Source organism: Apis florea, unplaced genomic scaffold, assembly GCF_048593485.1.
Source record: "Apis florea isolate Af1SG1 unplaced genomic scaffold, ASM4859348v1 contig_2278_pilon, whole genome shotgun sequence".
In the NCBI taxonomy this organism is placed as follows: Eukaryota; Metazoa; Arthropoda; class Insecta; order Hymenoptera; family Apidae; genus Apis; species Apis florea.
Genome location: NW_028256551.1, coordinates 210483 through 236545, shown reverse-complemented (window position 1 = coordinate 236545; position 26063 = coordinate 210483). Strand labels below are relative to the sequence as shown.

Sequence of the window (26063 nt, the reverse complement as noted above, 5' to 3'; positions counted from 1 at the left end):
GAATTATACGACTTATATTATCATTCCTTTTTGCCGAAAATAAAATTTTAAAAATCCACGAAAAGATTATTTCGTAATATATATTCTATGTTTAAAGTGATCTGTAAAATAACATTCTTGAATCTACAATTTTTCATAAATAAATGATGAGATTCAAATCTCTCTGCTTTTTAAATGTAAAATATTAGAAATAGTTATTTTAATGCTCGGAAAACTATCAGAAATAGCAGAGAAATACTTTAAACATGATCAGGCGAGTTAAATATCTGCTTGTTTGCAGTGAGGACTAGACACACTGACAAGAGATGCTTTTAATAATCTCATTCCGAGCGAGTAAAAAAGGATTTAATTTATAGTTAGCCTATAATGTATAACGTGTCACCTTTCTTCGTTAGGTTAAGCTTTAGTTTTAGTTTAAAGCTAATTAAATTTACCAGATTAAGCTGAAATTCCTTCACTCTCGTATCAATAATTACAGTCGTAATAAGTGGGAATTATTGTTACGAATAATCATATAATTTCGTAAAACAATTGAAAGCAAGTTAGATTTGAGATAATTATGATATACAGGAGAAATTACTCGGACAGATCATTAGATAACAAACATAATTTTGAGGGCAGACGATTGGTCGATGCGACGAATAATTATTTAATCCCTTAAGAAATTCTATTGAATTACATAATATCGTTGAAAAATCTCCAACACATTATCCAATTAAAATATTAAAAAATTCTACTCGCATCTCCACTCGATCGGTAGATTGACCCCCGTGGACGCGATTCAGAGAAGAAAGTATCTGGTTGAATGGACAGGGCAACAATTAATTTAATCATCGGGGGAGCGTGTCGGGTAAGAGTCGGTCTTCGTTCTGCCATCCGGGAGAACATATTAATATCTCGAGTTTTGACGTCTGAAGTCGTCGGCGAGGCGGCGGAAGCTCAGTCGTTTGGGAGGGGTGGATGTTTCAGTAGTCAGGAGGAGTAATCAGAGGGCTAGATTAATTGTTTCCACGGGACTCTTGGCCCGAGCGTAGCACAAATACACGGAAGACTTCGAAGCGGCACTTCGTGATAATGCCGACGGAACAGGCACAATGCAGACCCGCCAATGCCATAACTCACCCCCTCTCTATCTATCCCCTCTGATATCTGTCTCTTTCTCTCTTTCTTTCTGCCACGCAAGGAGAGAAACGTGTGTAACGCGTGTAAATATTCCACGCGGGTCCGAGTCTCGTCGCTTAAAGTCACCGCCCGAGGCGTTTACCCAGAGCTAATAAAACGCTTTTCAAGAGTTTGACGATTTCGAAGAGTTGGGTGGCGTGTAGAGCTCGAACACGCGCGCGCCTGCGCCCACCCCTCGAAACCCCCGTGTAAATTATCCGGGAATCGTAACCGTGCCGCGTTTCGATTGTTGCCGCGCTGTTTACCCGCCGGTGGAGCACGTTTCTCGCGCGCCACCGCGCCAAATACCGGTTTCGAGGAGCGGTTGCGGAACATTCAATTCGCCGGAATAAATTTCGACAGGAGGCACGCAGGGGAATAGCCCGGGTTGTTTGGCCGTCGTGGTGTTGGGTGGAGGAGGAGGAGAAGGTCCGTTTCTTCGTGGAGGATTTTTGTTTGTCGGAAGGGAGGCCCTCGAGGGGAGGTTGTTTAATGACGTGAGTTGTGATTGGAATCGGGGGGATGTGAATGTTTTGGATTGGAAAATTTTTATGATACGCGAATTTGAGGATAAAGGAAGGAGAGTTAATTCGTTTTAACGAGTATTTTTATGCACGTTCGGCAGTTTGAAATTTGATAAAGGAGTGAACGTTTTTTCGTTATGGGATTTCAGTCACGATTTTTATCATTTTTTAATACAAAAAAAGTAATCTAGTTAGTTTTAATCTGTTTGATTATGCGCAGAATATATTTCGAGTTTCTAAAATTTAGTTTGTAAATTTTGTAATTTTGTCCGATCTACTTACTTTTTTCAATTACTTGTCAAATTTTTATCTTCCGTTGGCCAATAACAAGACGCGAAAAATGATTTCGAAAGTTTCGATTAGAAACTAATTCAGATTCAGAAGAAATATTGGATGGAAAAGGAATTGAAATTAAGATAAAATTTATAATAAATCTTTCGTATCTTGCTCGACGTTCCAGATATTACACGTTCGAATTATAAACGGATCAACAAGAAATTGTAAAAGAACGATCGATCCATTAACAATTAACCCGGATATAAAAATCTTATACATAAATAACCGTTGTCTAAAAAGACAACCTAAAACGATTCCTCTTTGCATACGCGAGTTTCGTCGCGTTATTCCAGCACGCGAGATACGCTGCAACCGTATCGGCCAATCAATTTCCCGTCCAAACGACACCAACCCATGAAAGATTCCTCTTTGGAACGTGGCACGCCGGACACGCCATTGAATTCCACGATGATCCATGAATCGAGGATAACGATAACTCGATGATCGCCCCGTTTTATCCAATATCGTGTACACACTCTCTCCACCATCCCCACCCCAGTCTCTTACTCCACGATCGAAACGTTCCATTTCGCTTTTCTTCCCTTCCTTTTTCCTCCTCCTCCCCCTGTCTCTATCGCTCCATCCTCTCGTAAATAAGGCGGAAGCCCGGGACTATCCGACTTTTATTCGATTTAGAGGCGAGTCGGCGAGCTTAACCAGTAAAGAAGAAGCTCGAGTGGAGCCGCGCACTGCGGAACGTGACGCCGAGCTTTCGACCCTTGCACTACATTTTTCGACGACTCACCCTCCCTCGCAAAAGATGTCGCCTCTCGACATCTCGCCCCGGGATACGCCGTGTTTTTTGCCGGTTCGGGGAAACGATTGGTTGTTGTCGGTTCAATTGGCGTCCCTTCGAGTAACGAGTAAAAGGAGCGTGTTATGATACTCGCGAGCCTGTATGCAATTTCATATCTGTGCTCTCGCTTCCCTCGAGTTCCTTTTTTATTGGAAAGTCGGAGGGTGGGTAGTGGCGGTCTCTCGAAGCAGGAGAGACGACGAACGTCGAGGGGAGGGGGGCTCCTTTGAATTACGACCACCGTTGAAATATTTATCCAAAAAATAAGAAGTGGAACTATAAAATCTTCGAGCAACTTCGACTAGAAAATAGTTTTTACGCGTTCGTTAACTCTCTTCACGGGGTGAAAGTACGTAAACGGTCTTTTTTCTACCTTCTTTTTTTTCTTCTTCTTTTTTCTCCCCCTCTTCTTTTAAACACTTTTACGACGCTTATCCGCTCGAAAGACACGTTGCACAACAGCTTTTGCCCGGCCATCGAGTTTCACGAGTCGGATTCAAGAATACTCAAAGGCCGGCCGTATAACGTGACACAAAGGGGTGGTCTCGTCGACCCCGTATCCCCGCCCGTATACGTTACGTATTGTATCAGAGTACGCGTGTCGTCTCGCGGCCGTACGTCATACATTGCACGAGCTCGACACCGCATTCCCTAAGGGGCCAACTGTGTAATTAGTAATTTGTGGCTGCAACCCCTGGCTTCATTCAACGGGCCGCATAACAGTCATTTCGACACGGGGGTTGGTACGCAGCCTTTGTGACCGGATCGCGCTCTGTTAAGTCGCGAAACTGGCGACTTAATTTCCGAATGTCTGTCAAAGCGGTTCCATCTTTTTTCTTCTTCTTCTTCTTCTTCTTCTTCTTTTATTATTTGTTGTAACTTGGACTTTTTTTCGAGGCGAGGAATTTCATTTCGTTTCGGTTCCATGCTTTTGAAGGATAATGAGAAACACCTCGTTGAGAATGTATGTCGTGGAATGATATTGGTTAATTAGTAGTAATTTGTTTCAACGAAGTTTTATAAATGGGGAAGAAGGAAAAAATGGAAGGAATTGTAAATAGAAGTTTTTGATTAATTTTGTTTAAGTGTTTAAATTATAGATCACAGAATTTTTCGATGAAGATCGTTTATATGTTTACGAATTATACGGTATAAAGTGTAATTATCTTATAAAATTCAAAGTGATTTTAGTCAGTACATGAACATTATTTTCAAAATTTTATTTCATTTGATAGAAAAATGTTCCATCAACTTGTAACGTCCATTTCTCTCTCTCTTTCTTTCTCTCTCTTTCGTAGTAATGAAATTTTTCATCTGTTGGCCTGAGAGCAAAAAAAAAAAAAAAAAAATGTCTCACTTCTTGCTAACAAACGAGAATTTCGATCTAAGATATAAGGTTGTTTATAGGTTCGTCATCGAATCGTTCGTGCGATTCATTGGAACTATTGGTATCCGTAAACAATGTATGTCCTGTTTCGCCAGTCGATCGTGTTTCCGTTCCTGACGAGGATGTAGGTTTTGTTTGGTCTCTTTTTTCTTTCTTTCTTTCTTTTTACTTGCAATCCTCCACTCTGCTGAATAAATTCTGATTGATAGGTTTAGACACGATTAATAAATTGAATTATTTTTCCCAAACTTACAAAATTTCGATAAATTTTTACTCGTCTATCGTTAAATTAAACATGAACATATTCTGGATAAATTGTAAAATTTTTATTGAATATTTGTATACGTAACAAGTAATTTCATTACGTTTGTACGTAAGGATAGAAAAGATAACAAATATACTTTCCACTCTATAAAAATAATATTTCCTTCGTTTCATCTTACCTCGATAAATCCACGTTCGCCAACTTTCAGAAACCTTCTTTCGTAATAACTCGTGTATCGATTTTCTTCCTATTAGTTCTCCCTAAAAAGGGAACTCCGCAACAAGCCAAGTATAAACGTCTCAAAGAACAAGTTCGAACATTTCAAAGCCCATATTTCGCATCGAGTGTCTGTTCGTTATCACGATTTTTTTCTTCCTATCCCATTCGCAGGGAAATTCCCTAATTGGAGATTTTTTCCCCCGACGGCGAGGGAAAAAACCGCCCTTGGACACAATAACTATCGCGGATCATTAAGCTTGGTGAAAAGCATGTTCGAGGAAAATTCGTCCTACCACGCTTTTTTATTTCTAATTTTTTCTAATTTCTTCATTTTCCGTCGAGTCGTTTTATTATTCGACAATATCATTCTTTTCAATCTTGGATGTGCAAAGGGAAAGCCATCGTCTTGCTGTTATTTTAAAAGCAAAGAGATAATGAAAAAAATATATATTAGAAATAGATACAAAATTCATAAATTGAAACAAATAATTGAAATTGAAATTTTTTATTAAAGGTCTTAGAAATTTTCTAAGACTTTTGATTTATATATTTTCTAGATTCAAGTAATTAGAAGACTCGATACGAATATTTATATAGGGAAAAATAATACAATTTATTTTTCTCCAATTATAAAGCAATAAACTTCTCAATTACTTCGAAACGTTGAATCAGACGAGATATATCTTTTCATATACGACAAGTGAATCAAAGGCGAGGAATAAAATGTAATAAAGAGAATCCGTGCGAGGTTTAAATTACCTACATATTTACTGAATTCTTAGAATAAGCCGGAGAATCGATTGATACTCGGTTTTTTACTTTCTTTCTCGAGTGGCCAATTACAGACAACGGAGATTTCACTGACCGTTGCGGAGAGTAAACGAAGGGTAAGACTGGGCATTGATCGGGAACGAAACAAGATCTCATCCTTGCTCCGTTATAGTGATTATTTAGCTCTCGAAATAAAACGAAATATCGGTGTCTGGGAAAGATGAAGAATATCTTTATTTATTGGTTATTAAAGTGAGGTATTGTTAGCTTCTAATGATCGTATATATCGTTCTGGACTTTGTCAATAAAACACATTGGGTGTAGAAAAAATTTAAAATGTAAACCATAATTTTATGCATACATATTAAAAATTATCGAGATAAGTAGTTTGTTCTATACATAGTTAAAACTAAGTAGTTCAGTCTGCATATAGTCAGCCAGGTAAATTCTAGTACGAAGTACCAATTATCTAATTTTCTTCTCTATTAATTGTCCAATTACACGGTTATATTAACGGACTCGTTTAAATAATATTATTTACACAACTCTTACATGTGCATATTTTTATACAAACAATGATTTGCCAATAATTCAACGCGTGTTACATTTATGAACCAATCCATCGTACGTGAGACACACAGCATTGTCAAAGCAAATCCAAGTGGGCAAATTGGCAACCTTGAGAGGGGAGAAGGCGTAATAATTCGAAGGGCGACGTTTCCGCGTCCATGCACGTTTCTCTCGAGCAAGGGTGGACCCTTATCCTTGGGTGTTAGCATCTAGCAGCTCGGTTTGCTTCTCTTTTGCCCTCCCCGCGCCGATGCCGACGGAGTAGTTTAGGCCAAGTTAACGCGCAACAACGCCGAGCCACCACGGTACACGTGGCGGCGTTTGCGCTTGAATAATGCATCAACAGTCCGTACGCGGCTGCCGTATAACGGGCCGCGCTGTTCAATCTGCGCTTGTTGAACAATTCGGTAACACCCCGCATTAGCATTAATGTAGCAGATCGTCGAACACCTGCGGTAATTCATAGGATTGAGTGGGACTTTGCTCGTGCTTTTCGAGATTGACTGAGAGCGAGAGTTCCACGTGTCTCCCCTTTCCGTTCACTTTCCATTGTTGTAAGTGGTCATCGTTTATCGAGGGGTTATAAAGGGATTTGATAATGATCCTATTAAATTGCTCGAAGAGAATTAGGAGAATTAGTGTACGTTTAAAAATTCATTGCTGTTTACAGTTTTTAGTAAAGAAACTTTATAAAAATCGTAATCCAAAATCGAATAGGGCTACGAATCCATCGATCCATCAAAAAAGAAATTGTGAATTATTTATAACAATTCCATTTTTTTTTTTTTTCGAAATTTCTTCTTCATGCGAAAGAAAACAATTTTCGACGATTCGCAGACGAATATTTGTCCCGATATTAAGTACGCAATCGTTGTCCATTCGAAAATGCGAGGAAGGGTAAGGAGGTCTGGGGTAGGTGGCGAGTTTATTATATGAATATGTAGGAACGACCCTCTTCATTCGGTGTTTCGGCCAGCAAACGAACCGTCCGAAACGCGGTGGCCTCTTGCTATTTCGAGCGGAAACCTGTGCACATCTTATCGGGATAACTCCTCGAATAAATTCCGGGCTGCTCGAATAATTGCCCTGCGGATCGCGCACGCTGATTATTTATGGCTGCGATTATTCCACGCTGACCGATAACGAGATACGATGATAAATCGGCTAGATTGCTTTCCCTCTCTCTCTCTCTCTCTCTCGTGCGACGATCCATGGGGTTTTCTAACACTTCGACAGTTTAATGGGATTAGGAGCAATTCAAAATAGATGAAAATAATATTTTGAAAATGTGGAAAAATCATTTTGCCGGACACTTTTGGATAAATATTTTAATTTAATGAGAATATATCATTTTTTAACGGTGCGATTATTTATTTCGTCAAATTTTTGGAAATTTCTAATGTTAAATTATAGAAATTTTATATTCAAGAATGGTTGATTGAGTAATATACGTTATCTCGGAAAAGAAAGAAGTAAGAATTTTATGTATATCTAATAATTATGTATATACATTTTCGTCTTTCCGTGGCAATTAAATGTTAATAATCGCATATGAAATTGTGTAATGAATCTTTACTATTTGCTCGAGTCCCTCTTGGGATTATTTATGAAAGCTTAATAAATTTGATAAGCTTAATAAATTTGAATCATTTATGGGGACTAGAAACGTTTAATGATATATATTCGTTATTATACACGTATGATTTAGAAGAACGTTTAGATTTTTGTTCGAATTAAAATGAATAATGCGCGATTCCGATATATATTTATTTGGGTATGCAACGAGTGACAGTATGTGTGAATGTAGATTCTGTAGCTCCTCTGTCACGAATCATCAGGTATTGTTTCGATTGGATCAATTTTGTGGAATACTTAGATGCTATGATGCATTTCATTGCGTATCGTATCGAGTATAAAATTGGAAATTTGTAGCAATTTTTATGTTAAAATTGTGAATATCATGTATCTCATAATGTTTTTCTTTTTCTTCGTTACTTTCTAATACAAAAGTATATATGAAAGTAAAAATTATCTATTATAAGTTTACTATGAATTTACTATCGTGAGAGCACGATATAAGAAACGAACAAATAAGAAAATGGGCAGGCACTTCCCAAATCAAAAGCTTCAAATCTCGACCCCTGTATTCGCGCGATAGCCAATCCGATAAGAAATTTCGCGCCGCAACCGTCATAAAATTATTATTCCCGTAACGGAGCCCCCTCGTACCATCCTCGTCCCAACCTCGATATAATCAAACTACAAACAGTTAAAGAAAACTCGATATGAAATTTCCGGGGTTACCCTCCTGTTCTTATCGTTTCCATATGCAACAACACCGCCTTGTTTTACTATATAATATAATATTCAACGCGCAACTCGTTCCAACTTTGCCTATAGAGAAGACAGCGAAACTTTCGAATTCCGGTGCTGCTTTCGTGGGCTCTCCTCCTCCGTACTCACCGAACTAACGTGTGTCTATTCGCGTTTCGTTTGAAAATGCATTAGTCGTACGGTCGAAAGTGGGATCGAAGTGTCGCCAGGGAATCGCAATAACCGTCACCACGAGACGGTGCGACACGGGGGGATGCAAATTATTCCTGGCGGTGATACGAACGCCTCCCTCGCGGCGTTCTCCCAATCGATCCCTCTGATTATCGGGAAACGTATAAACCGCTAATAAGCCGAGCGATATTTTTAATATTTTTCCTCCTCTGCCTATTTTTCCTTTTCTTTCACATCTCGTTTTTCATTTTCTATCGCGCGTCGAGAACACGTGACGACAAACGATCCATCCCACGCCCACGCTTCGTTGGACGCGTTAATGAGTCGAGAATGGTTCTTCTTTTGGCCCGATTGTGAAATGCAATAATCAGATACGTGTTCTTGGATGGGCAGGGGATGAAAGGGTACGCCTGGCCGATTATCATTTTCGCTCGTCTCGCGGCGAATATATGATATGCGCGTGTAAATTATTCGATCTCTCTCGCTAATATTACTCCGTGTATTTCGTCTAATTAGTTCTTTTAATTAATTCGATGGCCTCGCGTTTCGGGGGATGGTGTGCGCGGTGCTTGAATCCCTTACGCCTGGATAAATTTCCCTGATCAAACGGCTATTGGCGAGCTCTATCTCGCGAAATTTTTAAAGGGGTGAGATTTTTTTTTCGCGGATTGAGGAAATTTATGTTTAATTTTTGTTTTTTTTTTAAGCGTATATCGCAAATAATATTTTTTCCAAACGTAAATATTAATATAAATTTAATAAACGTTTCTTCTTCATTCGGTGAAGAAATTTTATTTTATCAGAGAATTATTATATCGAGAACAAACGTAGTTTTAACAACTTAGTAACGATACGTATAAAAATATCTCTTCCCGTTCTATTTTATATCAATCGTACGTACGTAGCTAACCCACTTTTCGTTTGAAAAGTAAAAACAAGTATACCTTTAAGATTTTTTTTTTTTTTTTTTTTCCAAAGAGAAAAGCTTCTTTCTCATCACCCTCTATTTCTTCTCCTCGTACGAAATTAAACTTTTCGTAGGAAATCAGATTTCTGGCGGGAATTTCGAAAATATCACGATAAAATATTTTCTCACCGTGTGAAAGTTCGTTATCACGGTTTCATAAATTTACCGCAAACAGATATAGAGAATATTCTTCCCGGGGCGAGAAGGTCGAGCGCGCACACACACACACACACACACACACAGGGGAAGATTCTTATCGGCCGACATTCTCCACGAATACTTTCGACGTTTCGATGGCAACACGCAGGAATGTGCTCGCTTTAACGATTATCGTATATTTCACATCGTCCACCGCCATTCCTCTGTCTCTCCGCGTTGCATCGTACATCCCGCGGGGACAATTTTTTCTCCCACCCCCTTCCTCCCGAAGAATCATTACGACGACCGGCTCGGTCAATGGAGCATCGATTTACCGCGTGCAAGGGACGATGGTGTGTATATACGTCGGTCGAGATGCGCATTTGGGATCTGTGCATCGACGGAGGAACGATGATGATTTCACGTGCTCGTGAATGATTGAGTGGATGTTCGAGGTTCGATTAGTGCGTACGTAATGCATAACGTTGTGGAATTGAGAGTTGTCGAAGATTGGTTAATAAGATTGGATGAACTTTTCGTTGATTAAGCCTCGTTCGAAATTTTCCTTGCTGTGAAAAAATGTAGTTTCTTAAAATGATTTTTAAATCGTTGTAATTCTAATGATTCTAAAATGTTGCGATCAAAGGGAGAATCCTCTTCAACGGCTATTCGAAAAAAGAGTTGAAGAATTTAGTAGAAAATATTTTATGCAAATCCAATAAAGGTTTGTTACTAGGCGTTTTTACTCGGCGAAGTTTATAGACTTTGGAGAACGAAGGAAACGTGATGCATTATAAAAAGAAAAAGTAGATAATTGCGATTCGATATAAAACTGTTCGTTCCATCTCTTGCTTAAAATGTTTTCATATACGATACGATTCGTGAAAATTATACGATTAGTCATTTATCGTAGATCTACTTCATCTATCTTTTGTTAGGTATTTCCTGTTAGAAATATTAAATATGAGATAGCCTTATTCATATTGTTACTTGTTAATTTCTCATATCTTTATAAAATCGCGATTGTAACTACGATAAATGTGTCAGAAAGTTCAGTGAACTTATTTCGCAATTAATCTTTCGCGCAGTAATACAATTTCGTATGAAATTTTCGTGTAGAATTTCTTCTTCCGATTTATTAAACGGAAAAATTTTATTACATAATAAATAAAAACTATTTTTACGCGAATGGAAATATTTTAACGAGGTAAAAAGTATTTCATATTTTATCCATTAACTTAAATCACATTAGAAATACAGAAATAGGATATACAAATTTCATTCACATTTATCTATAATTCATAGTTTGTCAATATGAAAATATATACAGCTTTGTAGAATATTTATATAGATAAAAATAAAATAGGTTATTCAATCTTTCCATGCGCAATATAATCTAATAATCTTATGATCGGGAGAAATTTTAATTGATATTACCAAACGGAATAGAAATTCGATATTTCTATAAGTTTCATCTAAATCAATTTTTCCTCGATTCGATGTACGAATATTTTGCTTCGATTATTTTTATTGTTATTGGAACAAAATTGTTACACGTATAATATGCGCGTTTTATCAGCATGGATACGGATATTCCACGATTAATTTCCACTGGAACAATTCGATATTCGCGTTATCGTATCAATCCCGTTTCCATTGTTTTTATTCTCATCTTTTTCTTTCGCTTCTCGTGCTCCTTTTCACGAATTCGATCGCGAGTGGGTGGGCTACCTCAACGCTTCGTGGCGAAAGAAAGATCAAAGCTTAAAATCACGGCCGATTATCGGCTGTTTGACCGCTGTTGTAATTTACGAATGTATTATCACGCATATTATTCGAATTACATGATAAAATCACACCCCCTCCGTTAAGGAAATTACGAGTGGAATGTAATATTCAACGTTTATATCGGGCGTATATCGGTTCGTAAATTGTAAACGGCCATTATGGCGCTTTGTTTTCCGTGTTTGTTTAATTTGCACGATATACGAGCTGTTGAAATATGAGATTCGTTATTGCGCGTAACAATATGCCGATTTTGATATACGCTTATGACATTTTTTTTTTTTATTGAATTTCTAATCACAAATAATAATAATAAGAATAATAATAAAAGAATTTTCGAAAATGAAAATAAAATATCGTGTTGCCGATCGAATTAAATTAAAATTGAATTAAACGTTACTTGAAGCAGAATATTCATAATCTCGCAATTCAATCTGTCTGAAAAGTACGAGTGAAATCCAAATTAATTATCCACCCGATAAAAGTGTTCGAAGAAAATAACAATAATAATTATGAGATTAGGGAGAGTCAAGTAGAGTTGGCCCGACACACATACGTCCGCCAGTCATACGAACCGCGAACGTCGGTTTCGATCAACGTCACGAATGGCGATGCAGACGACAGATGTCAGCCCTCCTCACCCCTCCTCTCGATACGATATACAATATATTTTTTTACCCCCGTAATATGACAGCGATATAATTGAATCGTCTCTTCGTTATTTATTTCCGTGTTCGTATGTAACGTATTTATATATATGTATAGAAATTTGCACACGTAGCATAGGGATACAGTTGGAGAGAGGAAGAATGGTGTCGAGGCTTTAGCCGGTTTACGCTTAGAAGGTTGGATCGCATTTAGACTTTCAAATTAAGCCGCTTTTTCTCCCCCATTTCGAGCCTAGCGCTCGACGTATTAATGGGAAGAGGAGAAGGAGGAGGAGGAGGAGGAGGAGGACACTCATGAAGGGTATTGGATCGAAGGGAGGAATTTTTTTTCCATTGGTGATTGTGAAAGGCAGTCTGTCGAAGCTTTGGGGAACGAGTTGAGTTTCGATGTTATTATTTATCGCGAGAAATATTGATTTGTGTCGAATGTAAATGATTGAACGAGATAGTAATCATTTTAATCGTTTAATAAATTTGTTGGATATTATGAAGAGTGTACACATGGAGAAATTAGAGATATTTTTATGCGTTGATAAAATTATATTTTATGATCTTTTCAAAGAAAAAATTTATCTTCTTATCTATTGCAAGGAGCGCGGACAGTTTGATTTAATTGTAATAATTATGCAGGTGTTTAGGTTGATTGGTTAATTATTGCAGGAATATTGGTTACGTTGTAAATTATCGAGTGAGATATAATATTAATTATATTTGTTAAAAATAATATGAGGGGGAGGATTTGGTTAAACCTGCGGTCGTTTTGGTTGTAATTTATTAATTATTGTAGGAATATTAGATTGCATTTCATAAAATTATTGAGTGAGATAATAACAATTACATTTAATTTGAATTGATTTTGATTGATTAGTCAAATATTTTATTTTAATTTCTTTTAAACAAACGTGATAATGAAACTTGCTTTACGAAGAGCAAATTATCAAATACGTGTTAAAATTTCTCTATATGCAAAGTATTTCAATGGTACTAAGTAATTTGCAAATTATTCATTCTGTAAGAAAATGTTCCAAACATATTATTAAAGAAAATATATATGTATTATTAATTTTTCTGTAATTAGATAAATAATTGACGTTCACGAATCAAGATATTTTAACTCTTGTCCTCGATTCATCTTTAATATATTTATCGATTTTTCATTAGTAATAGTGCAAATAACAATTTTCAAATGTTCGACATATTGACTTTCTCTTTTCGTTTCCGATTTAACATCATGAATTTTTCATTTTCCACTTTAATGGCGATCTGTCAATTCTTCGAAGACTGCGAAAAAGCATCGTGACGATATAATTAAGTTAAACGTTTGTGAGATTCATTTTTATACCGACGAGTCAACGAACTTCGATTTATATTTTTACGTATTTTCTCTTGATTTGCATATAAGATAATGGAATATCAAATTCCAGATATTACTTGAAATTAATATTTTATTTCTCCATAGTGTATTCATTTTTGTGTTGACAAGTAAACTTTGATTGATATTTTTAAAGATCTTTTGATTCGCATTTAAAGCAATAAGTGAAATATCAAAAGATTATTTGAAAATAATCTTCCATAGAAATAACTTTTCAATTTGATATTTTTAATCTTGATTTTTTTATTTCTTCATAAAACAGTAGATTAAATGTTTAGAGCATCGTTTAAAAATAATCTTTCATTTTTCCATATCCTTAAAATAATGTTTCATTATCCCACAATCATCTCATCTCGTTTCAATGTTTTCAGCTTTCAAAAAAATTTCATTAGCTTTCCATGAATCCACCAACCCCTATTGCCCTCTGATTAAAGGCAAATGAGAGCTAGAGCTAGAAAAAGAAAGAAAAAAAGCTGAAGGATCAAAAGAATCGAGGAACAAAGTGTCCTCTTCCTTGTTCTCAAGCACAAAAGCGATTCGATCAAGCGTTCCTTTTTTTTTCATTTTTCTTTTCTTTTTTTTTTTTTTTTTTGCAACAACATTGTACTCCTCTTGTCAGTTTGACGCTGTAGTAATTTTTAATGGTGTATCTTTTTCAAGCACAGCGTGCATTTCTTGATAGCTATTCGAAGGACTAACGAGCCTTCCTTGGAAAATGAGTCTACGTTCATACGATTTTAATAACGCGAAAGTGCTTCCTTTTGTCCTCAAATATTCTTATCTGTTTCCTTTAACGTTGGTCCATCCGAAGGATAATATAGCCTCGTCTTCTCTTCGTATCCCATTTTTAAAAATTAATTGTTGGAAGTTGCATCGCGTCGCGAGGAAACGATGGAGTTTATTCCATTTCGAATTTTTTATTTTACAGTAATAAAGCTGAATGATTCGAAGAGGTAGAATCAAACTATCGAGAATTGTTTTCGAATTCGTTATTCTTAACGCAGAGTGCCTTGAGAGTTTTATTTTCAAGCGCAATTGGCATCTTTAAAGTAAAGAGAAGTGAGTTCAGAGAGGTGGAAAATTTTTAAAGATCGTGACATCTTATTTTTTAAATTAGAAAAAAATGCAAATTAATAATTATGCTCGCAATTAGTTCTCTTTATTGTTCGTTATAATGGAGTATAGCGAGAAAGTGTACATTTTTACTTAATTTTAAGAGATATGACAGGAAGAGGGTTATAAAAGGGAAGTAATGGTCGTTAGGAACAGGAACCAGGTCCATAGGGAATATCTTCGACGAGGTATGAGGCTCGCCGATGAGTTGACTATATTTTGGCACGAGGGGTTGCCTGCACCCTCGTTAGAAGAGAATAAGATAATCCTGATGCAATTATTATTTTAACTTTCAAGAATACATAATAATATATATCAATTATTTATATGATATGATAAAATTAAACATTTTAGGTAAATTTTAAATAAATATATTGCTTCGTTAACAAAAGTATTATTTTATTAGAGTTATAATTATTTATGAGAGAGATTAACATTATACTTTTGGAAATACAATACATTATAATGTCCATTAATAATACATAATATCGAATGACACGAATTCTGATTATTGCAAATCACCGATGACTGACGCCAGATTGAATACATCAAATCATTAATCATGCTAATCGTGAAATGATTGGCCATTATATCACATAATATCCTAAACAAAAAAAAAAAAAAAAAAAGAAGGATTTGATTTCAGTACTATTATATAAGAATATATAAGAAAAATACGAATATAATTTACATTTTTTCGAAATTGATAGACCATTTCTAAATATGCTTCCCTCGAAAATACATGGTAAATTTATATCTCTGGAGAAAATTTATTTTCCAAAAATGTGATTACCGATACGAATAGAGAGGAATAGAGAAGAATAAGAATAGGATGAAATTTTTTATACGAGGTTCAACAATATCTATTGTTTCTAAAAATTAATATTCATTGGATAAACAAAAGATATTTCAGCATCTTGTTCATTTATCGCAAGTTTTACTTTGCTACTCCACTTTTGTCATTTTGATGACAATAATCAGCGATTGGTATCGAAATTGGATTTGCTTGAAATTTCATTATGGTCATTCGCCTTATCGCCGTTTGAATTACAGTCGACAATCTCGTTGCGGCGGTATCGGTTCCGTGTTATCACGTTTACCTTCGATAAACCGTTCGCATCTTTCGTAATGAGTATTCGCCGGAATGGAAACAAGGATTTTTGATCGGTTATTACGTGAACACACAGGATTTCAAGTGTAATCCCGCCGCCCGGTTGATTTAGTAATTATCGAAGAAGAAGGGAACGTAATCGAGGATGAAACAGACAGTTCTCATTATCCTTGTAAAACTATCGTCTGAGCCCCTAAATTCCTCTCACAACGTGAAAATCCATAAAAGGATTAATCTAATAGTCCTCTAAAGGAAGAAAATTGCTCCGATGATATTCCTTAATTTATCGATTAAAAATATTGACAATGCAAAACATTAAATGTAAAATGTACGAGTGTTTGCTTTAAGTACTTAATATTTGAATAATCCGTAAAAAATTATTTTCCATAGACAGGAAAAAAGATCGCTTCATAATCTCGTGACTCAACTTGCCAATCTTCAAAGGAAGATCTTGCATTCCTTCGCAAACCTGTTGCTTTCTTGTGGATTAAGTTCTCATAACTCAACACTAAATTATAAAATTAATATGTTACGAATATATTTAGAAACGATCTTCGGAAAATTTCAGAGGAAGAAAAACAGTGGAATAAAAATACCGGATGTATCGATTCGGAAGTAAATCAACCCCCTCTCGCATCGTTCGTGAAAAGGAAAAAGTATTCTTTAAAGCGGCGAGCAAACAATTACGAATTAAAAAGGGCGAAAATAAGAAGAAACAAATCTTCATCCCTATGAAAACATTTAATCTGGTAACATCGAACGAAAAACGTGATGAACGAAACTTCCGTCAAAACTTTCTCAATCGTGCGTTCTCGAGCCATCGTCAACCCTCGAGGCGACAAACCCCCTGTTCTCGGAAACATTTCTTCCTCGGTTGGAAAGGCCTCTTATCGCCGGTGATTACGACTTTTTAACGGAGATTTCCTCTCTCCTCGTCTTATCTGTCGCCCTTCTGTCTCGTTCTACCACCCTTCACGCCACCCTTTCGAACGTTTCCGTGGTTGTAACTGGATTCTAACCATCGTCTTCAAACTCCTTTGCAATCTCGTCGAATCGACTTTCTTTCTTTCTCCTTTCTTTTTTTTTCCTTTTTTTCTTTTCTTTTCTTCTTCCTTTTTTTTTTTCTTTTTTTCTCAAACTTTGAATTCGATTTGCATATGAAAGAATGGCATTCACGACTTCTTGCTCGAGGTTCTTGAGGTTTCTGGCCCGTTCTTTGAAGCGTTCTCGACCCCGGTCCACTCGAACCGGAGCCTGTGTCATGCAAATTTTATTATTGTGACCGCTGTCGGATCTGACCAACGCCTCCACCTTTTGGAAGGAGGCTCTTTTTGCGAGATCGCGCAAACCGTTGATCGTGATTGAAGTGCCTCGTGAACAGGCATTCGACCGACGTTGCTCGAATACGCTTTCTGCTGGATGAAAAGGGGAATTTGATTTTTTAAAGGAGATTACAATCGATCGTGGAGAGGTTGAGCGAAGGAGATTTTGATTGGATAATAAGAATTTCGATTTAGGGATAGTTTTCATATCTCGTATGTATCGTAGAATAAAATATCGACTTAACGTTATCATTTTAAAAATTATAAATCGTATATATTTTCTTCTCTAGGATCATATTTTTATATTATTTTGAACATAAAAAAAAAAAAGGGGTCTTTATCAAATTATTCCGAATAAAATTAAACCACGAAACTTATAATTGACAATTTTTTGTTTTATTAAATCAGCATTTAAAAATCTTGAAACATTCTATATTATTTCTCTGTAATATTTCTTAATAACTTTCGATTATAAATATTTCTGGAAAAGGAAATATATTGATCTTGAGGATTCGATTCGAATTAAACAGCATAAAATTACTCTTCAGAAGCAGAAAAGCGTAAATGTTCAAAAATAATATATTCCGTTTAAATACATATTATCGATGTACAACGAAAATTCGAGGATTCAGCCTTGAATTCGTCTGTGTATCTCTCATTGATACAAAGCAGTTACAATGTTATTGCTGTCGAGGGGGGCAGGCATTACATGAAAACATGTTTTTGTTCGCAGTGCCTCCTAATATAGAGGACTACCAGACCTCGTCGGACGTCATTGTGCGAGAAGGCGCGAACGTGACGCTAACGTGCAAAGCGACAGGAAGCCCGAAACCGACCATAAGCTGGAAAAGAGACGACGGCTCGATGATTTCAATTAACAAGACTTATTCCGGTGAGTAAATCCATTCCATTAGCCGTGAACAAATATTATTACGGCGTTACAACTTGGCGGTGTAATAATAATACCGTGCGATATTATTATTGCGATGTTACAAATTGGCACGAAATTATAATTTAATATTGTTATAACAACAGGGACACAGTTGTGTTGTATTTCGATTTTACAGTAGGAACGATGATACTTCAACGTTAAATTGTTTTCGTTGTTTCGACGGTACTCCGCCAATGATTATTTTTTTCGATATGTTATTCTTTCCTTTCGAGTGTTTTTCTCTTTTATTTTTATGGTTCTGTTTTTACATTTCTCCTCTCCCCCTCTCGTTACGTTTGAAATAACACGGCGTAAATGGCGATTTTTAATTGGTGTAAATATAAGGTACCATGAATTAATGAATATTTTGTTGCGTTTTTTACGGTAATTATCACTCGTTGAAAGGAAAGTATTATACGAGGTATATTTGTTAATAGTTAATTTTTATTTACGATTCGAAAAAAGTACGTAAAGTTTATTTCTCATCGATATCGGGACGTTCGATTTTTCTTGATTTTTCAAAAATGCATCAGTTAAATCTCTGACTTTTTTGCGAAATTTATCGACTAATAATACTACGAAATTGGCTGATTAGATTATAAATTGTCTCGAACATTTTCCAAACAAATCGATCATTTGAAAAGATAGAATAATGGACAAAAAAAAATCTGACATTAGAAAATAAAATCTCACGAATGGATACTCGTCCATTTCAATCGTTATTACTCGTTGGAAAAATGAAATTATAAAATATCTTCACAGTAACAAAAAAAAGAAAAGTTTTACGATAATTTAATATAAATTTTGAGTATCATCGTTTCAAAATTCGACATTCGACATGATCGATCTATGATTCTGCAAGCCTTGCTGCGCGCGGCAATTAAAAATAATGACATTCGTCTGGTTTCTGTCCAAAGATCAAACGCGTGTCACCTCAAAAAACTGTGTTATACCGTAATCACAGGGAAGATCGTGCGCGAATCTCGGTTGCTCGTGAGAAGAAGAGCAGAGGAGAAGAAATACGAAAAACGAAAGCTTGTTCGACGATAGTGCGTTTAATGGAAAAAAAAAAAAAAAAGAAAGAAAGAAAAAAAAGAGCGAGAGAAAGGATATTCCTCATTAACGCGTCACGTAATTCCGAGGACACGAGGAAATGTCATGAATTCGATGTCGTTAACGACCAGGATGAGAATTTTGTAACGCGTAATTACGTTGGATTTCGAAGAACGACACGAATTTTTTCGCGTATTTTTTCTCTGTCCCTTTTTTTTCTTTTTTTTTTTTATGCATATTTTCATGGGTCAGAACGCGTATTAATTTATAAAGGGGGTGAATAAGGGGTGGCGCAGCGCGGATGGAACTTGAAATAGGCGCTCGAGGATTTGATTTCGCGGAGATTGACGTGTTTCTGGAGGGGTGGGGAGGGGATAGTGGTTGGATGATTCTTGCTTTTCGGAGAGATTAAACATTTAATTCCGGTTCTGAGGCCAGAAATCATTAAACACGTGACGAGTAGAGTTACGCGCGCATATATTGAATATGCGTGACAAGTTTGAAGTTGGAAAAGGGAATTTGTAATTAACGTGTCCGCCAAGTGATAAACCAAATCTGTATCTGCGAACGAGGTTAAATTATGAATATAACATTGTAGAGAGGATTGGTTAAACTGTGATTAAGAAATTTAGGTGGCCCGTGTATTTCTAGAAAATACAGGATTTCAATTTAACGACGTGTCGTGAAAATAAGTTGTATGATACAGGTTACATTATGAGGATCGGTGAATAATTTCGTAATGCACTTGTGAAAATTATATATATATTCTCTACTTTCAATATTTAATTTATCGATGCAAATATTTAAATAGATAAATAAATTATATCTCGACCAATTTTAACGAAATTTCTTTCTTTCTTCAAAGATCTCGAAGAGTTTTTAAAATCTTTAATATCGAGCCGATTGCAAATTAATTTTTGAAACTTTCTTTATCACATTGTCAGATATTTATATAAAATTGATGATCAATAATTATTAATTTCTCTCATCGAATAAAAACCAATCACGATAAAAATATCGATCGTATTCTTTTGGTTTTTCTATAAAAAAAGAAAGTACATTTGTATATTTTTGAGAATCAACTATATATATATATATAAGTATACGAATCAATTCGAAATATATAAATATATTTCTGGATATAATAGAACGAACTTATACGGAGACAAATTCATTTCGTATTTTTTTCACAATCTTCCTTCCATCCCCTCTGCTCGTTGCCTTGTCAATTAATTAAAATTAGCGAGGCGATTTCGAGGCTTTTAGAGTTCGTCGAGTGGTTATTTCACGACAGAAGGAGAATAAAAAAAAAAGGAAAGGGAGAAGAAAGAGAATTGTCTGTTACGTTATAAAATGTCGCTTATCATTTTCAGTGATGGAATGGGATGGCGAGATGCTGGAAATCACACGTATCTCGAGACTGGACATGGGCGTTTATTTATGCATCGCGACAAATGGCGTCCCTCCGACTGTTAGCAAGCAGATCAGAGTCTCGGTTGATTGTGAGTAGATTTTTCATTCTCGTTTGTAAATCGATAAATTTGTTGTTACAATTTTGATTCGAAAGAGTGACGTGAAATTTCATTAAAATTCACTTGATTTGTATACGTACAAAAATACGATACGTTAGATTAATTGGAATATTTTCTTTATTTCGTTTACCGTGATAAATCTTCGCCTAAGGATGTTTATTTCGAACGATATTTAATTTTTTGAAATTTCGTATTTTTAGTAATATATGGATTAATTTTAAATGTGACGTAACAACACTCTTTCCTATCTTTAAAAAAATACCAGTTTATTATCACAACTGATAGAAGATGAAATGTGAAATATTTTTATCAGATTCGAATGAAAATTTCAATAAATCCAATATTAAAAATCGTAACAACATTTTTTTTTTCGATATACAATATTTTATATTTTAAAAATATTTGAAGCATGCCATGGAACATTAGAAAAATCATAATGAAAAATATATGGAAAATTCCATATATTGAAAAAATTTTTAGAAAAATATTAACCAATTAAATACCAAACCGAACGAAAATTTAATCAATCGCATATACATCTTCAATTCGATATTATTCTCTAATTAAAAAAAAAAAAAAAAAAAAACATTCAATTTTTCATATTCCACATATTTCTAAATTTGATAGAATTTTTATAAAAATTATAAACACGTGGAATATAAGCGTCTTCTTTCATCTGTCTGAATTTCGTGAGCGCGAAACACAAGAAGTGGAAAGATGACTCTAAGGGGTTGAAGAACATACAATTTAATAATAGAGAAAGATGTCCGACGACAAAGCGGCTCTTTGCCGCTTACGCCTTCTCTCGCCCCCTTTCTGTCGTCGGAAGAGCAAAGTGGCGAGAGTTTAAGCGAGAGACAAGGGGTGGAAATGGGACGATGCTTGATTCGCGCGAAAGAGTGAAAGCGAATGGCATCGAGGGTGGAGGGTAACATAAAAGTAAGCTTGGGTGAACCACGACACATTATTATCCGTATACTTCTCGCTAACTTTGCCTATTGTTACGTTACCGTTTCTCTCCTAAATATCGATTTTTTTATGCATCTTTTCTCAAACTTTTCGTGCTATTTTTCTTCCTTTTTTTTTTTTTTTTTTTTTTCCTTTTCATTGTTTTGCCCTAAAATGTCAGTGCATGTATTCTTTGAAAAAGGGATTGGATTTATGGTGTTGGTGTTAGATCGATACTCGTTAAAATTAATGTTTGTTTAAGGAATTTTTTTAGAGAATGAAAATTTTTGGAAGACTTGTTGCTACGTATTTTTAAAGGAACCAGTTTGTTAATTGTTATTTTTATATAAATAATATATACGATAAATGAAAATTATTGTTCAGGGAACCAGAATAATCTTTGTAAAAAAGGAATCTATGATATTCGATTAAAGTCCAATTAAAGATTAAAGAAATAAAATATGTTTGATGAAATAGATTTGTACAATAATTAGATTCTTCTTACGTACAAAAGGACAAATGCATTGAAAGCAATTAAAGTTACACCATAATAAAATTTTTGCCTAATATAATATGCAATAATCTAAACTCTTCCTTAAATTTTCATTACTCTCACCATTCACTCTTTCACATTACACGACACAAATTAATAATCACGTTACTCCACCATCCCTGTGTAATTATTAACCATTAGAAGAAAAAAAAAATCCTCTCTCGTCGCATCGTGCTTAAAATTTCAATATCCACACACGACGCTTGATGCCCCGCCATTAATCCTTTCCACCCTTTAATATCACATGCATTCCCGCCCCGCAAGAAATTCGCTGTGTAAAAAAGAAAAAAGAAGTAGGCCTCGCGTTTCGCCCCAAATTGTTCATCGTTTAAATAAAATTTAAACGCAGCAACCTCTCTCCCTTCCATCTTCCCTGGTTGTCAAAACCATCCTGCTGTTGAAAAGCGTGAAGAAGAAACGATGAGACGAGAAAGCCAGTTTTTCCTCGAGGAAAAACCGAGCCACGTGTTACTCCCCCGCGTTTCTGCAAGAGGTACGAAAACCAAGGAGTTATCCCTTTAGTTAAAGCGAGACTAATTAATTTAGCGGCGTCGTAAAGAAGCGTCGAATTGCGCGATTTCAGGGGCCAGAGTGTTGCAGGGGGAGGGTTGAAAAGAGGGTGATGTTTTTGCCTCCCCCTCCTCCCTCGGTCTCTCGACGGATGCGCGCCAAGGATTATCCTTTTAGGCGTCCTTTAATTCCATTTGTAGCCCCGGCGCTCCCGGGCAAAGGCTTTTGTCAACGAGTATTACCTCGGTCCCTTTGAAGTCAAATTGCGATCGAGTAATGTAATAGTTCTGTCCGCGATATGCATTAACCGGCGTGAGCCGGAATTGAAGACGGGGGCGCGGAAGGAAAATATGATTTTCCGCGTGAAACTTGGCGAGTACCAAGCTCTTACCGCGGTCGGGAGGGGAGGGTTTCGATACTCGAACAATTTCTTCGTGGTTTTTTTGCTGTTTGGACTTGGATCCAAGTTTGAAGAGGGAACACGAGGTTCTAGTTATATTTGGAATAGAGTATTAAATTGGGATTAGTGTTATTAGGAGATTTTGTTTAAAAAAAAGGGAGAAAAAGAGGTTGAAACGATTGTAGGTAATTGTCGTGGTAGTTAGATTGAATTATTTTGTGGAGTTAATTTGTTGAAAAATTATTATATTTCATTTGGTATAATGCATGATGGACGTGGATAAAGTGTAGAATTAAAAACGAAGCTTTTATCGCGATACTTGAAAAGTTTCTTCGTGGGTTTGTTGTTTGGACTTCGAAGAGGAGATTTTGTTTAAGAAAAGAGGAGAAAAAGGGGTTGAAACGATTGTAATTTTCGTGGTAATTAGATTGAATTATTTTGTGGAATTAATTTGACGGATTCTTTTTCGTATTTTGTTGAAAAATTATTATATTTCATTTGATGTAATCGACGTGGATAAAGTATGAAGAGTTGAAAAAACGTTATAGCGTTATAATAATCAAAAGTGGTGATACGAACACTTTTTTACTAGGTTTTATAAGTACGAGAGAAGATTAATTAAACGAGGAGACAGATAATATCCATTTTAATCATCCGGTTGACATTATAAGTTTACGAGCTGAAAAACCACCCCTTCCTGTATCCAATGGCCTGATACCACGCTACTATTACACATCTTTCCACATATATTACAATTTCCTTCGAATCTTTTTCTAGAAATTTATGATTCACGTGGTAGAAAATGATTAAAAAAAAATTTAGTAGTTCATTTACGATGTTAGAAATCGTACTCTTATCTTCAATCGTGCTTTAGCTTTTCGCGTTCGATAAATGCATTGATACGATTGCATCCGGTTTCAGAAGTCTTATGCAGACGCAATTGAGTCGTCTCAATTGTCAAAGGAACTAGTTGTTTAAGTTAAATGGAAGTGGGAATGGTTAATTCGCCGCAGAGTTTGCGCGTGTCGCGTGCCACTGTATTTACCCCCTCGCTTTCGTATTGTGTATATACGTAGTCGTTCTAGATAGTTTTCGGAAATTGAGTGACTTAGAATTTGGGTTAGTTAGTTTAACAGTGTCAAGTACGATAATTTCTTTGTTACGTTAAAACGTAAAAAAAAAAAAAAAAAAATTTCAAATATATATTCCTCAAATTAAATTCAGTTCGAATACAAATTGGATCAAATCGGACGATTTTATTAATAATATCTTAATCGTGAAACGTTATATAAAATTACAATACATTGCATTCGTTGTGTAATAAAATTCGTTGCGATAATTAGCTCGATAAAAACGCACGCGTTAATAAAAAAAAAATCTGTAGCATTTATATACCACGTGATTAAGTCTGCCTATTATAAAAATCAAGTTGATCGATCAAGTCTCTCCCTCTCTCTCTCTCTCTCTCTCTCTCTCTCTGTTTACGATATATTTCACAACATCAAACTACACACGCACGCTAGATACATTCAACCTTGGAACAAGTGCAATAGCAGACGTCATACACCCACTACAAATCGGATACGATGGATTGAAAATCGCGGGATTCCTCTGTGAATTGGCAATTCCCTCATCGACTCCGCTACCAAATCCCCGATATAACCAAACAAGTTTCGCCAAACGAGCTTAACGAACACCTCTCGAACACCTTCCACTGTTTCCAGATTTCAGAGGGGTGATAACGAGATATATGTCACAATTTTGCATCCGTTCCCACAGTCCCTCCCTCCCTTCATCAGCCGTTTCACTTTAATCAATCCTTTACAAACGTGCCCCATTTATTCTTTCGAACTGTGTCCATTCATTTAAAAAAAAAAAAAAAAAGAAAAAACTTCGCATACGTATCATATCAAAGCAGCCACGGTTGGCATTCTGCAAAGCATCCGTTATCGATCGAGCGTAATCCACGAAACAAGGCGGGAGAAAGATGGAACGAGGTAAGGGTGGAGAGAGAGAGAGGGATAGAGAAAAATGGAAGGAAACGGGCGGAAGCGAGCAGAGGTCCGGTAACTCGGCGTTTTTTAATTTGGACACGGACACACCACGGTTAATGGCCGTTGCGCTTGGAAATCTGTCGACACGGCCATATTTCGAGGACGAAACGGGACGAATCTGTTGGGAAAATGAGCCCACCTCTTCCAGACTAGTGATGGGATCAAGTTCGACGCGCGCTTGTAAATCGAATCCAATAGATTCATTTCGTAGAAAGTATTAGAATGTTGCATAGAATTTATTTCAATCGAGATAAAAAGTGGAATTGTATTATATATTTCGCGTTATTTATCGAGTTATATTTTAAAAAAAAGGAGACTAGAGAACGTACGAATGTCGGGACGAAGAAAATTATTGTTCTGTTAAATATTAGCTTCCACCAGTTTCTCGAAATAATTTGAGTATACGATTTGTATCGTTCTAACGGTTCATTCCTGATCTTCGAATGATCTTCGTTTATAATCGAAAATTGATAATTGTTATCTTCAAACGTGACGCAGATACAAGGAAATCAATTTTAAATTTGAACGAAGAATTTAAATTCGTACTTTTTTCAAGAAAAGATTCGAATCTCATCTCGCCTATTCGGATATTATATTTTCATATTTGCGATATGCTTAATCCCATCACTACCCATCCCCAACTCCATCCCTCTTGTCTCGTTCACCAAAAGTCTTTTAATCATTTATACGAGGGCCACGAAATGTTTCGCGCGCTTTGTCGGGTTTTTAACCCTTTCTCGATTCAATCTTTCTCTCGATCCATTGTTGCGGTTAATTGGCGTTGAATATGGATGTACGTAAGGTTTTGTCGGACTTGTGAGTTGCCAGCCAGGGGATGAATATGCGAAACGAGACTGGCTGGTTTTGATCGTTGGCAAACAGGATTTTATTTCGTTGCCACAGTTTCGTTTCTCAGGTATATCGTTACGATTTTGTTTACAATTTGAGTTTGGTCGGGGATTGAAATTTTTTGTTACGATTTGTTACGCGTTTGTTGGATGCACACTCGTCGTACAACGCTCGAGAACGAAAAGAAATATTTTAAAAGATGAAAGGAATTCGTTGGTTGGAT

At 36.0% G+C, this 26063-nt stretch overlaps 1 protein-coding gene across 4 annotated transcripts in view; it reads left to right on the top strand.

The window, feature by feature from the left end:
* LOC100871130 (lachesin) overlaps nt 1–26063 on the top strand; it is a 306132-nt gene that overhangs the window by 147755 nt on the left and 132314 nt on the right. For all 4 annotated transcript variants that reach the window (XM_086903121.1, XM_086903123.1, XM_086903122.1 and 1 more), the window contains exons 4-5: nt 17744–17902; nt 20368–20496. In XM_086903121.1, coding sequence (XP_086759247.1) covers nt 17744–17902; nt 20368–20496 — 288 coding nt within the window. The remainder of the gene's footprint in view (nt 1–17743; nt 17903–20367; nt 20497–26063) is intronic.